This window comes from Vulpes lagopus, chromosome 2 (genome assembly GCF_018345385.1).
Source record: "Vulpes lagopus strain Blue_001 chromosome 2, ASM1834538v1, whole genome shotgun sequence".
In the NCBI taxonomy this organism is placed as follows: domain Eukaryota; kingdom Metazoa; phylum Chordata; class Mammalia; order Carnivora; family Canidae; genus Vulpes; species Vulpes lagopus.
In genome coordinates this window covers 51,669,202-51,683,441 of record NC_054825.1, presented here as the reverse complement: position 1 = coordinate 51,683,441, position 14,240 = coordinate 51,669,202, and the positions used below count along the sequence as shown (strand labels likewise).

At 34.2% G+C, this 14,240-nt stretch overlaps 1 protein-coding gene across 6 annotated transcripts in view; it reads right to left on the bottom strand.

Annotated features, from left to right (window-relative positions):
* Positions 1-14,240, bottom strand: part of DENND4A (DENN domain containing 4A) — a 123,946-nt gene that overhangs the window by 37,239 nt on the left and 72,467 nt on the right. For all 6 annotated transcript variants that reach the window (XM_041743545.1, XM_041743548.1, XM_041743547.1 and 3 more), the window contains exons 13-15: positions 13,010-13,228; positions 11,296-11,441; positions 1,159-1,292 (exon numbers count right to left, since the gene is read on the bottom strand). In XM_041743545.1, the coding sequence (XP_041599479.1) occupies positions 1,159-1,292; positions 11,296-11,441; positions 13,010-13,228 (499 nt within the window). The remainder of the gene's footprint in view (positions 1-1,158; positions 1,293-11,295; positions 11,442-13,009; positions 13,229-14,240) is intronic.

The following is a 14,240-nucleotide window of genomic DNA, read 5'->3' as shown; positions in this document are numbered from 1 at the left end:
AAAGAGATCAAACAAATGAGATTTTGTTTAGAAAGAAAAACAAACAAGAAAGAGAGAAATTAGGAGAGAGATTTTGAACACCTTTGACAAAAGGCAGAATTTAAAAAATTAATCTGAGCAACATCATTTCAGTAGATGAAAAGTTAGAGCAGGAACCAAGGGGCCTATGAATTAATCAATATTCACAAACACTACCTATTACATCACTTTTTTTTATCTGTAAAAGGGATAATTTAATCTGAGTTATCAATGAGGGTGTCCTGAATCTTTTTCCAATGAAAATAAACTGACCTAATGAATGGTAGATGTGAAATGGTTTTAAAATCTTTAAAGAAAGAATTACTGAAGAAATCATTGAAAACCTAAAAGGAAATGTCATTTTAGATATTTGCAATCTAAAATAAATGCATACTGGAAATTACCTCCAGTGGTAACAAATGTATGTGTATAATATATATCTAGATAGATACATAGATGTATAATAAATCTACCTCTATCATATCCCTATTTTACCTCTGTCAAAACAATAAAGCTCAGAACTTTTCTCTCTTTTCCACTAGACTTGAAAGCAGGAAAAATATCATTCAAGTCTATATACTAAGCCCTTAGCACAACATCTGACCAAATTTCCTAAATTAACTGATCAATTCTCAATAGTTCTGGATTTCCATGACTTAAATAAAAACTTGCAGAAAAATTAACAGCCTAAAAAATTATATCATCAAAATCAAGGCCACAAATATTGATTCTAAATTAGATTTAATCCTTTTGTAATCCAAGGTTACAAAATCAAAATGTGTATAGGAAAGGGGATGAAAGTGAAGAAATTAGGTTTAAGTGAGAAACAAAAATCAAAATCTGTAATAAAAGTGCTGCATTTTGGGGAGGTGAGGTACTGACTGAATTTAAACAACTTACAAGTATACATACTTATATAGATAAATAAAGTTTCCCAAGTCTATGTTACACAAAATTATAATTATTTTCTTTTTATACCTCAAAACTTAATAATGGATGTGGGATAAGCTTGCTTACCACCTAAAAATTAGGAATCTGTAAAGTTTGGATTTTTGAAAATACCACAGTCCTTAGAAAGCTACGTCACAGATGGTGGATTGCTTCTCTCTTTCAATCTGAAACATTCTGCCTCTTGAATACCTGTACTGTAAAGGGGGTTCTTCACCATTGGGTAGATGGGGTATCTCAGGTGGTGTTACAAAAACAGTATGTTCACTTTTGAAAGATTCATCCAGTTCTATAAGTCGCATTTCACCACTCTTGTCCATATCCACCTGAAAAAGTTAAAAAAACTTTTGGTTAAAAAAATAAACTGGTAAGCCAAGAGTTTGTCTATGGGAAATGGTTAAATAAACCTTACATAACTGGATACTAAAGAGCTATTGACAGGAAAAAAAAGAATGAACACCATCATGCACCATGAAAAAAGATTTCCAAAATAATTAAGATTTCCAATAATAAGATAATTCCAAAATAACAAGAAGTAGAACATTGTAAACAGTATATTATCTTTTGAGTAAGAAAGAGGGAAAAATAAAAACATACTCATTTTTCGCTTGTATTCACATAAGGAAATAAAGAACATCATGAAAAGTAATTTCCCGTATGGGAAAGGGGTGATGAATAGAATGGACAAGGACGAGATAGGACTCAGAATTCCCAATGTGTACCTCTTTATATTATTTTACATTTTGAATCATGAGCATATACTTAAGAAGTAACATTTTAAAAATGCACAAACACATGTATGAGTATGTGTTGAGAATACTGAGTTCTAGGTCTAATTTATACTAAATACAACATATTTCTCTAAGTTCTTCCAGTTTATGTAGAAGCACATTTGAGTTAAAATTCCAGTCACATCAGTATTGAAAACACTTTAATAATACAATCTTCCCTAGACTCCCTGTGGCAAGGTAATATTCACAAAAAGTAAAAACTTAACAGAGTCTAAACTGCCTAAAAGGAGTTCATAAACTAAAAAGCATAGCATTGACATTAATTAAAATCAAACAAACGGGCAGACCCATAAAGATGTCATACATATGACAAAATATAACCCATAGAACTTTATTACATTAGACAGAATATCATATTATCAGTCAGAAATAAATGGGAGAACAAGAATTATTAATAAGTTAACTCTTTAAGATAAGGATTTAGGGCACAATATACGAAAAAGGACAGCGATAGCATTTAAATTTTTCTAATTCTTATTTAAAAAGCTGGACATTCAGAGTGTTTTACATAAACTGTTGGTTATAATTTCACAGTATTACATGGTGTAATCTCCAAGATTAAAGAATGGTAATGGTATATCTATACACTGAACTAGAATAAAGATGTTTCAAAATAATTAATGACATGAAAAAATGTTCACAAAGCAATGATAAACAAAGAAAATTTATACTATATATATTTTTATTCTAATTTTTTAAAAGAGTGAATATGTATTCTATATATATACATATACACACACATATATATATTCGTGTTTTCCTCTCTCACACATGTATACTCATACCAAAATGTTACCTTGGGGTAATGGTATTACTGCAATTAATTATGTTCTCTCTTACATTGTTATTTTCCAATTAAAAATAATATGTATTAGTTTTATTGGTTTTTCAAAAATTATAAAAGTAATAAATTCTCAGCATAAAAATTCGAACAAGTAGAATATATTGCTTTTAGAATACACACTTATTCCAATTCTGTTGAAGGACAGTTAAAAATTAATCAGTATAAAAAAAGGTATCTTTCTAGCCTGTCAAAAAGAACTTTTATATGGTGAAATTAGCAAGGATACAGTAAACTGGATAATCACATACCCTGCTGGTATTCAAAATTGGTAAAGCCTTTTTTAGAAAACAAGATATATTTAAACAGGGCAGCCTGGCTGACTCAGCGGTTTAGCACCACCTTCAGCCCAGGGCGTGATCCTGGAGACCCAGGATCAAGTCCCATGTCAGGCTCCCTGCATGGAGCCTGCTTCTCCCTCTGCCTGTGTTTCTGCCTCTCTCTCTGTCTCCTCTCTGTGTATTCTAATGAATAAATAAATAAAATCTTAAAAAAAAAAAGATATTTAAAACATCCACCTTATTCTTATTCTTCGAAAATAACCTAATATGAAAAAAACCTATCATCGTGAAAGATGTTTTCTGCATGTTTCAAAAAACATGTAAGTGAATAAAGTATGATAAATGGATGAAATATATAATCATTAAAAATTAAAATAGTGAAGATCACAGAAACTTCTTGGTCGAACAAGACAAACACAACAATTTACCTTTGATTACTCTTGAAATCTACCAAACTGAGAAGAGGATTGAAAAAAAAAAAAAAGCCAGCAAAGACAAAATGAACTGGAGAGAGGGTAATAGCACAGCTAGAATTCAAAACATTTTAGAAGCTGCAAAGCAGATTGATGTGACCTGTGAAAGCTGAAAGCCACATATCTGGCATTGGGGAAGGGATAAAGGAGAAAAGCCAAAAATCTAGCCATTTTGCTCTGTAGAGCCCCAGAAAGATCAGGAAGGAAAAGTGCTCAATGACCTTAAAGAAGAGAGAGTATGCATGGGGCCATAGCAGGAGAATTAGTTAAAAACCTACATTTAAGGACTCCCAGATCCCTGACCCACCCAGTAAATTTGGCCACTACTTCTCCCCACCATGGCCATGGACTAGGTTGGGTTTTTCTGTGTGAACCAGAGGGACTCTAGACTTGAGGACACCAGGTAGAGCTGCAGGAGATGAAGGAGGTTAATAAAAACAGATGAAGTGAGTAAAAACCCTACATGTTACAAGAGAAAACCTGTTACTTCCCCCACTCTGCTGTGAGAATACTGGCGATCGGGTTTACACTCCTCAGGCCTAAAGATTGGAGATAACCTCTTGGGGAAACTAAGCAGCCTAAAGAAAAGAATTATATACAGTGATCAAACAGGGACTCTAAGACATAGCTGAGTTTCACTATGATCATCAATCTCATACCTAAGGATGCTCCTAGCCTCACCTTCCCATGAAAGCTTCATGAGTTCTCGTGTGTCATTCTTGAAATACCACAAGAATCACACAAGGAAAACCAATAATGTGGAGAAGAATAAAACAAACAAATGCTAAAAGTAACATTTGAGTAAGAAGAAATAGAGACGATGCAGGAGGAAAAAACCGCTCAAAATAACTAAAATGAATAAGCCTATATCCATGATGAGAAGATGCTATAAAAAAAGGGAAATTATAAATATGACAGAAGTAAAAAGTGTACTATAAATGTTGGAAGATAAACTCGAAGAAATCTCTCAGAAAGTGCAGATGAAAAAGAGAAACAAAAACCAGGATGAAAAAATGTAAGAAAGTTAAGAGGATCAGGATAGGAAGGCCAATATCCAAAAAATACATACTTCAGAAGAAGAGAACTCAAGAAATGGAGGAAAGGAAAGAAACAGGATACAGGAAAATTGCCTAGAATCTGAAGAGAATGAGTCCACAGAATAAAAGGGCCTGCTCGTATTCAACTCAATGAAGAAAAGAAGGCCTCCACCAGGCATAGCCTTATGAAACTTTATAACATCAAGGCTTTCAAAGAGAGAAAGAGATCAGGCACTAAAGGTCAGAAATTAACATGGCATTAGACCAGATGTTATTCTCAACAATAACATTGGAAGCTAGAAGATTTCATAATTTTACATCCAACCAAATTAGTGATCAAGTATTGGGGGAGAATAAAGACATTTACAGACAGGTGGGGCATCAAAAAATGTTTATCTTCCATGTGCTCTCTCTCTCACTAAGCTACTGGAAGATGTGTTTCACCAGAAAAAAGAAATCAGGGGATCCAACTCCCCAGAGAAGTCAATTAGAAGTCCCAAGATGATGGTGAAGGAAGATCCCAGGATGACAGACTAGAAAGCAATCAATTCAGATTGGAACACACAGGGAAATTTCTAGCCAAAAATCCTCCAAAAACCAAAAAAACAAATGGACAGATTACTTGATATGCTGGAAAAATTGATATTTTTTAGATTTTTCACTTTTGTAGAAGAGTTTGGAGATGAATTAACAGTAGACCAAAACAAGAAATGTAGCATTTATTAACTTCAGAGAAAACAAAATCCATGTATGAAAGAAAATCTAATTACTATATATATATATATACACACACACACATATATATATGTGTATATATCTATATCTATATATATATATATATGGCCTAGCTGGGATTATATATACAGAGTGATAGTAATATTAACACTAAACAACTATTTAACCAAAACTCATAATGACACTGGGAGAATTCAGGTGGTGTGGAAGGTATGACATTAATGGATAGTACATAAAACAATCAGCAGTAATAAAAACATGTTATTTCAAAATATTAAGGTAAATGGCTGAAGAAACAGATGAAAGAGAAAAGTGGTTGCCTTTAGGGAGTAGAAACTAGGAGCAGAAAGGAATGGTACCGAAGCCTCGGAAAATTATTTGACTTTTAAAATTGTTATGTTTACTGTGGTAAGAGTGAAACTTTCCTTTTATGAGATTTGGCAGTGATATAAAAATGCCTATAGGGTCTGGTTGTATAAAAAATTAGGAAACTATATTATAATTATGTAAAAAACACTGAACGTAAATGTCAAATGGATATTAGATGGGGCACTGGGCTTTACAGGGTCTTTTCTCTCTTATTTTCCACACTTCCTGTTTCTTTAAGCCATTTAGTAGAAGTGTTGAAAATGAAACTTTCAATAAAAACAGAGAACACCTGAATCATTATTAGTAAACCTAACAGTATTTTTTAAACAGCAGCATTAGGAATATGTCAATGATAACTCAAAAACATAAAGTATCCTGATAGGATATTATAGCCATGGGCAACCTGAGAACAATGAGAAGCTCTACACACAAATAACTTATGAAGATGAAATATGGTTAATCTAATCATAAGGGCAGCAATGATAATGAGAAAAAAGAGATGGTTAAAACAAATACCCAAGGTCACTGGAAAGAAAGTTGGAAACTACTGCTGTCTCCATGATGGAACATTACAAGAGTGAACTGCTTGTCTATGAACACCAGATGTTTTTAAGTATTTATTTATTTATTTATTTATTTATTTATTTATTTAAGCAGCTTCTTCCTCTCCAGATCTGTACCTACTTCCTACTCTCCAGTCACTTTGTTCGCACAGAAAAAAACCTGTGTACAAGGACAACTGCTCTATTCTTGGTATTATAAAGTCTATTACAATATTAAAATTTTACACTGCAGATTCAGTACCCTGGGAAGAGATATTTCCCTTAACTTGTATACCAATAAAATCTCATTTCAACATTATAAAAACAGTCATGCTATATACATCCTACATGTATCACTTGGTCATTTCTGTCTTTTGGAAAGCACAGTGACATCTGCCCATTGGGAGAAAAAGAAATTCAACACCCACGACAGGATAAAATTAAAATAATTTTCATATTCTCTTCATATTTTTTCCACAAGACATTAATATACTTAGAAAACACTGCAGAGGGATGCTTGGGAGAATAAGAAAAATCTTACCAGACTATTTGTTATACAAAACTGCCGTTAGTTAAGCACCATCCCATAGCAACAGATTGTAAAGGATTTAAAACATAATCATATGAAGAACAAGAACACATGGTTCTTAAATTAGTCATAAATGAAACCCAAATAATTCTCATACATTGTTTTTCTTATTCAGCATTACCCACTCTAGCTTTTTAAAGTTGGACAAATGTTTTCTGTTTGAATATGCTAAGATTGAAAGAGGAATATATCTAATTCCTATTCAATGTTAGTCATAGATTGACTTTGGCAGTTAACGTATATATAACTTATCTAAAAATATTTATATATATAATATGTAATTTATATGTAAGTATTATCTATATTCCATAGCTAAATTGCCAGAGATAAGAGGATCTGTTTACTTAAAAAGTTAAGTTAAAAGTCACCCAACTAAAAAATAACCCCACATAAATGATTGTTTTTAAAGTATTACTGATATTCATCAAAACATTTGCACATTAAAAGCAAATACTGACTTGCTGTACTGACTGTACTTATATTGTGGTACTAAAATATGAAAGGTAGTTAACAGTACTATATAATTATTTACTATTCCTGAGGGTTCTGCTTAATAATACTGGGAATACAATTAACCTCTAATTACATATGAAGGTTATTAAGGTATTATTTTGGATCTTGTGACATTTTGTTATTTTCTCTAATAAAAAAATTCCTTGAATTATAATAAATACAAATAACTATGTTTTAATGAGTTTTCAGTTTTAATTTCCTCAATCATTAAAATCTTTAAGTGCAATGCGATTCTACTATATATAAATGATCTTTTGTTGGATCTAGATTTTTGAACAAGTAAATAGCATTTCAGGAAAATAATCTGTTTAGAAACAATGGTTACATATTTAATGGGATTGGCTTTTTTTGACAGCATGTATATTCTTTAAGCAGGTGAACTCTCATCATGTCCTGCATTCAAGTAAATAGCAAGTGACCCACTTTCAGAAATTCCTAGACAATATAATGTAGTAATTATCAGTGATAAAATACTCTCTTTAGAACATGATGTCCTAGGTACCTAGCAAAAGTGTCATATGTCTTAACAATATTAATGAATATTTTAAAAACCATGTGATACTGACACTACTGTATGAGTTCTTACTTGAAACTCAAACTTGTAAACATAGTACATAAAATGAATAAAAAACAAAAAAAGGCAACAATACAAGTGTCTTCTGCACAGCTAATTGGATTCCTACAACCAATTCAGTGGTCCCATGTGGATTAATCAATGTACTGGCTAAAGTATGCTATTAGCAAAATTCTGATCACTAGTTTAGTACCTTATGATTCAGTTAGCTTGGCACAGGAATAACTCTTTACACAAATATATGCCACTGTTCACAGGAAGCCTGATGTGGGACTCAATCCAGGGACTCCAGGATCACGCCCTGGGCTGAAGGCAGGCGCTAAACCGCTGAGATACCCAAGGATCCCCATGAATTATGAGTTCTAAGTACATAATGGCATAAATCCATTTTTCCTCTATTCCAAAGCACTTCAAGGTGATTACTTCTAGGTACCTTAGCTTGTTAATTCTCTAATTAACACCAGAAATAGTATTTCTCTATGTCAACCATCTATCAAATATTCTAAATTGAAGGATCTGAACTTGTTGTTGTGCTTCATATGTCTAAGTCATTCAAAATGTCAAACATTTCTATGTCATTAAATGATAAAACCAAATGAACTACTACTCTAGAAACTCAAAAATCAGCAAAATATAAAAAATAGTCATAATGTTTTCTACTTTTTAGTTCATACAACATTACTCTGAATACTGGGAGATGTGCATTTCTCCCCACAATATATCTTAAACACAGGTAAGAAAACAACACTGAAAGACTAGATGATTTGACTCAGGTCACAAGTATAATGGCTGGCACCCAAGTTGTCCTGATTCTCAAGGCAGCTTTTTTCCTATTACATCTGGTATAGTTAAAATCATTACTCATTTTCATAAGACATATTTGGTATTTACTTAATTAGTAAAGGACACTTTCGTGTCCAACTCAGAACTGAGCCAATTTCTAAGTACTGAGGGATGAGCTGTATGTATTTTGGCTGTTGTGCCCCCTCCTCTCAAAAATCACTGATTTTCTTTGACTCATATAAATTTGAACGTGATGCATTTCTTTAAATAACCTTACAAGGATAATCTGTTGAGTAAATATATGACAAAGCTTTGCTTTCTTCCCTTCCCTTTTCATAGGCATAAAATCATGAACACTATATATATACATATACATATATATATATATATATGTATATGTATATATATAGTCACAAATTTACAGGAGAGTTTCAAGTACAGTAACTTTTTCAAGTACAAATAACTTTTCCCGGTTAATCTTCTCAGGGTAAATTGCTGGCCTGATGACCCACTACCCCTGAGTACTTTAGTGTGTACTTCCTACAAACAATGACCTTCTCCTATCTAACCATAATACAACATGAAAATGTGGAAATTAACATGTTACACTACTGCTGTCTAATCCTCAAACTACATTTAAGTTTTATTGATTATATGAATAACGTTATGCCAAAAGCATCCAGTTCTAAATTATGCATTGTATTTTACTTGTTGAGTCTCTTTAGTTTCCTTCACTTTTGAATAGTTTCTCAACTTTTCCTTTATTTTCTTAACCCTGACATTTTGTGGATTACAGAACAGGTATTTTGTAGAATGTCACTTAAGTTTGTCTGATATTTCCTTGAGATTATACAGGTTATATGCATCTTTGGCAGAAATTTCATAGAGTTGATGTTGGTAGGTATATGATGTTGATTTATTTCACTATTGGTATGTTCACTTTGGTGATTAGATAAAAGTGGGGTCAGCCAGGCTTTCTGTTCCACCATAAAGTTACTCTCTCCCCTTTTGTGATTAATATGTATTTCGTGCAGAGATACTTTGAAACTAAAATCCTGTTTCTCATCAGACCCTCAATTAATAACTGTGTAGACTCAAAGTTTCCTATTCAGTGGATTATAATAACCTATTACTAACATTTGATGTTCAAGTTGTTCCAGATATAGCTAGTGGGAGTGCCTTCAAGTTGGCTTGTCTGTGTGTGTGTGTGTGCGCGAGCAGGTACACATGTGCACATGTATTCTGTGTGCTGCTGTTTTAAAAAACACATCTCCATTATTCTCAGAGTAACTCTTATTCTCTAGCACAAGCTACTTCAGGGCTCATTTTGTACTTTCCTTGCCCTAGACCCAATAACTTCTCTGAGGAGTTCTAATTCCTTTTATGGAGACTGGTACTTAGAAGCCAAAATCTGAGCATTAGGTGTATACTCATTGCTACTGGGGTATGGCTACTCCCAGGTCCTCTCAGTGTACAGAGCTAGGGAATATATGTATGTACACACAAAGACACACATACTTAGATCTATGCTTATTTCTATATTTGTTTATACATATTGAATACCAATGATATATCAAATCTCCAATTCCATTCTATTTTTTTAAATTTTTTTATTTATTTATGATAGTCACACAGAGAGAGAGAGAGGCAGAGACACAGGCAGAGGGAGAAGCAGGCTCCATGCGCTGGGAGCCCGATGTGGGATTCGATCCCGGGTCTCCAGGATCACGCCCTGGGCCAAAGGCAGGCGCCAAACCGCTGCGCCATCCAGGGATCCCCTCCAATTCCATTCTAATACCATCGAGTTCATTCTGGTTTTCTCCTTTTCTATATTTTTAAGTCCCTTCTCTGACAGTGAGAATGTCCCCCATGTTACATTCTCCCATCTCTGCCACCACCCTTTCCCACATATATGACTTCTTCACTCTAATTTGGCTTCAACAACTACTTCCAGACCAATCCCCTACCCCTCAAGCTGGCATTGTCCTCATCTAGATCAAACTCTGATACCCCATTTGCTGCCATACCCAATAGGGATAGTTTCCTTACCTTACTGAGACTCCATGCTGTTTCTGCATGGATATTTTTCTCATCCTGTTTATGCTGACCCCCTGCAGGTGTGTTTTCCCTAGCATAGACATTCTTTTTATTCTGCTCATCCTCTGATTCTCCAAGATAGGTCACCTCTTGCATGGATGCTGTCTTGACCTGGCTTGGGCTCTAATACCCAATGCTAGGCTTGATCTTCCTTCTTCCTCACCCCGTTCAGGTTTTGACACCCTACTCAAGGCCACTGTTCCTCCACCTCCTCTCTGTTCAGTATGGATACCCACCTTCCTCCAGCCCACCGATTGATATTAGAACTGAAGGGGAAGGGAAGGTTTCATATACAAATTTAAAGTCATAGAATTAATTCACTTAATTTATGCTACAAGCTCTCTTCTAAATTATAAAAACATTCAAGTGAAATATTCATTTTGCTCTACACCTACTCTCATCAGGTGGCAATCCACAAAAAAGGATAGGTGAAAAATCCCATAATCTGTAAGTGGGTGGGAAAAGTTCCAGATTTGAGAGCTCAAATAAAACTGATGATGTAAAATCATGCAAGGTACATCTAAGAAGTGCTCTATAGTATCCAGTAAGCCAAACAGAACTTTAATAATAAAGAGTCAATGATGAAATGGAATGAACTTAGCTTTTCTTAAAGCTGTGTAAAAGCTAAATAGAAACTATAACACATAACATTTAAAACAGTCACACAAAGAAAGTTAGGGCACTGTGAACATATTATTACTTACTTTATCTACACAATCATCAAAAAATGCCAGGCTTGCATCTTTATCACTGACAAAAGAACATTCCTCAATGAAGCGAATGAACATTTGTGTTTTGGTCATCATGTTATAGAATTTTTGATGTGACCGGTCTCGGCTTCTTAAGAAAGCTGTTCAACATAAATTCATAGTGTCACAAAATATAGCATCATTCAAAGATTCATTGAATTTTAAGCCAGAAGAAACTTGATTAACCATGTCATCTATACCCCCTTACTCTGAAGAAAAAGAAACTAAGACCTCTGAGAAGGGAAGAGACCTGACAAAGATAGCAATAGGAAAGGAACTTGAACCCAGATCTTTTAAATTCTTATCAGAATTGTCTCTGTGGTCCCTTCACTACCTTGAAGATTACACATCAAGTAGTAAATGAAAGCATTTTTAAAATTGCTTTTTTCCTCTCAATGTGTACATACTATACACACATGGCATACTCTCTGTCCATGTATTTGGCTTTTTCAAAGCAGCAGTTACATCCCTTCTAGTATTTATATCTGCATCTTACTGAAACAGAGTAAACATTTATTTCCTGATTTCATGCTCCACATTGCTCACTATGGTCAGTTACATTACATTTCGGCCTTCTTTTGGGCTCATAAATTCAAATTATTTCCAACTGTTCTCTCTGCTTAAAATCCTCTCCTACTTTTCTATTGCCTGGCTAATTTCTACTCATCCTTGAGATCATGGCTCAGACATAATTTACTCAGAAGGATTTTCTATGGTCTAAAGTTGTGAAATAAAGTGTTCACTCATATTATTTTCAAATTGCTAATCTTCTTGACTATAAGCTCAGTGGGAGAACTGATGGAGTCTCTTTGTGTGTGTGTGTGACCACATATCTTTTGCACACCCCTATGTATCTAGCATTTACAGGAACTTAATATATGCTTATTAAATGAATTTCTCTTACACATGTTATATATCACAAAAGAAAAGTATGTATTATGACACAAATTACTTATTAAATGAATTTCTGTTACAAATGTTATATATAACAAAAGAAAAATATGTATTATGACACAAACTGCACTCTGGGGCTCTCCAACTTCTTTTGCTTTAGGGCACAAACAGAAAGTAATATTTACAAAGCATACTTTAGTAAAATTAATGGTGGGATGCCTGGGTGGCTCAGCAGTTAAGCGTCTGCCTTCAGCTCAGGATGTTGTCCCAGAGTTCCGGGATCGAGTCCCGCATCGGGCTCCTGGATGGTGCCTGTTTCTCTTCCCTCTGCCCATGTCTCTGCCTCTCTCTGTCTCTCATGAACAAATAAATAGAATCTTAAAAAAACACAAAACTTTAGTAAAATTAATGAGGTTGTTCATGCCTGGAGGTGACCATCCCAGAGGCTCCTCTGAGTGTCCAACATTTAGCTGCTCTGAAAGCTAAAAATATCAGTATCCCAACACATCTGTAACATGACATTCCTACATGGTCAGGAAGCTCTGTGCTTTTCAAATAGTGTCTTTGACATATTTATCTAATGGGATTGTATCTAATGTGCTTGAGCAATAACTAGTTTTGTGAAAATGGATTACCAACAAAGTTGATATTCACATACTTCCAAAATAGGTATATATTTTGATAAACATGAGCTATTCATTAACACAGAAAAAACTGAATCATCATAAGATTAAACTCAATAATATGAAAACTATAAAACTATACAATTACTCACCTTGTAGGGCAAAAAGAGAGGATGCATCGGTGGCTGTCTCAGAAGGGGCTTGTGTTATTGGTCTTAAGTATGATCTATAACCTTTTAAAATAGAGGCCATGAAACACAAAAATGCCTCTTGGATTTCCAAATCTATCATATGCAACCTCTTTCCAGAATTAAAATCATAGTCATTCATTGCTAAGTCCATTAGTCCATCATCTCTTGGTCTCTGCTGCACTGTGGAGAAAACCAGTGTTAGTGTTTTCTCCAAACTGTTGAAACCAATGTTCATAATGGTATCAATATAAATTTGTTATATATATGTCAAGTCATTATGCTGTATGCCTTAAACTTATACAGTCCTGTATGTCAGTTATATCTCAATGAAATTGAAATAAATAGATGTGTTATTTGCAAAAGGGCTCAAGCTATCTCAACTCTGTTTATATAACTTCATAATAAGTAAATCCTAGCAAAGCTTGCTACATACATCATTTTTTAGGCTCTGCTGGTATATTTCAACCAAAGTAAATATAAAATTATTCCTGTTTATCAGACTACCATCAAAAAAATTCATGTTCTGAAGTAACTATATATATACTAATAAATGAAAATCATAGCAACCATATCAGCAGGACACAGGGTTAAGTGCATTAGTCCTATCTCTGCCCCACCCTCCCCCCTTTAAAAAACTTAAGTGCCTACAGGAAAAACACACAAGGATTATTATTATTTTTTTTAATTTTTTATTTATAGTCCCAGAGAGAGAGAGAGAGAGGCAGAGACACAGGCAGAGGGAGAAGCAGGCTCCATGCACCGGGAGCCCAACGTGGGATTCGATCCCGGGTCTCCAGGATTGTGCCCTGGGCCAAAGGCAGGCGCCAAACTGCTGCGCCACCCAGGGATCCCCACACAAGGATTAAAATGTGAAAAACAGCTCTTCCTCTTCCTGAACAATTCAATGGTAAGGCCATTAGGTAGTAAAATAATAAATTCACAATAAAGAGGCCTGGTAGATGCCACCTTAATCAAGTGCATAAAGTGAACATCTTCATCAATAATGGGACAAAGGGAAGTAGTGCATGATCTGATAAAGATGCTACAAAATGAACACAGTATCACTTCTGTGATATTCATGCCAAAGATGTATGACCTGTATTTACCATGAGGACACTCAGACAAACCTATACCATGCACCATTCTGTGATAGTAATAAGTATCATAGAATGTATAACTTCAAAAATATCAA